Consider the following 490-nt stretch of genomic DNA (forward strand, 5'->3'; position numbering starts at 1 on the left):
CCGCAACAAGCCTGCTGTTGACTACGACGACAACGACTGCCAGGACGGGTACTGATGTGTGCCCCATAGCCTCATTGGTGCTGGGGGGTATAGGGAGGAGGAGGGGTTTAATTTATTTGCTATATAGCCTGGTTGACTTCTTCCTGAGACGATACTGTGGATAAAATGGAGGCGGGTTCTCCAGGGCTCGACCTGGCCACACTCAACGGGGCGCAAAGCGGGGGGTGATGCCAGACACGGGGAAGATGCCAAACCGCAGCGAGAAAAGCCATTTCCTACACCAAGCCGGCGAGCAGCCGAGAGCTGTGAGTGCCAGCAGGAGGGTGCTGCCTGCTTGCCACAGGGGCACAGCGGCGGCTCAGGACTCCGGCAGCCGCGCCTGGGCACGCTGGGCAGAGAGGTCCCTGCGCTCACCCCTGGTATTTACCTACCACTGACCTAAAAGTGTCTGCCCAGACTCCAACGGGAGCTTTGCATTAGCTCCACGTCC

At 59.6% G+C, this 490-nt stretch overlaps 1 protein-coding gene across 1 annotated transcript in view; it reads left to right on the top strand.

Moving 5' to 3' along the window:
* The window catches only part of DMP1 (dentin matrix acidic phosphoprotein 1), a gene marked incomplete at its 5' end in the record, with an annotated part of 1,695 nt that extends 1,640 nt beyond the window's left edge, over nt 1-55 (top strand). The window contains one exon of the mRNA XM_010297435.1: nt 11-55. Coding sequence (XP_010295737.1) covers nt 11-55 — 45 coding nt within the window. The remainder of the gene's footprint in view (nt 1-10) is intronic.
* Nucleotides 56-490: the final 435 nt, after the last annotated feature.

This window comes from Phaethon lepturus, unplaced genomic scaffold (genome assembly GCF_000687285.1).
Source record: "Phaethon lepturus isolate BGI_N335 unplaced genomic scaffold, ASM68728v1 scaffold41811, whole genome shotgun sequence".
Taxonomy (NCBI): domain Eukaryota; kingdom Metazoa; phylum Chordata; class Aves; order Phaethontiformes; family Phaethontidae; genus Phaethon; species Phaethon lepturus.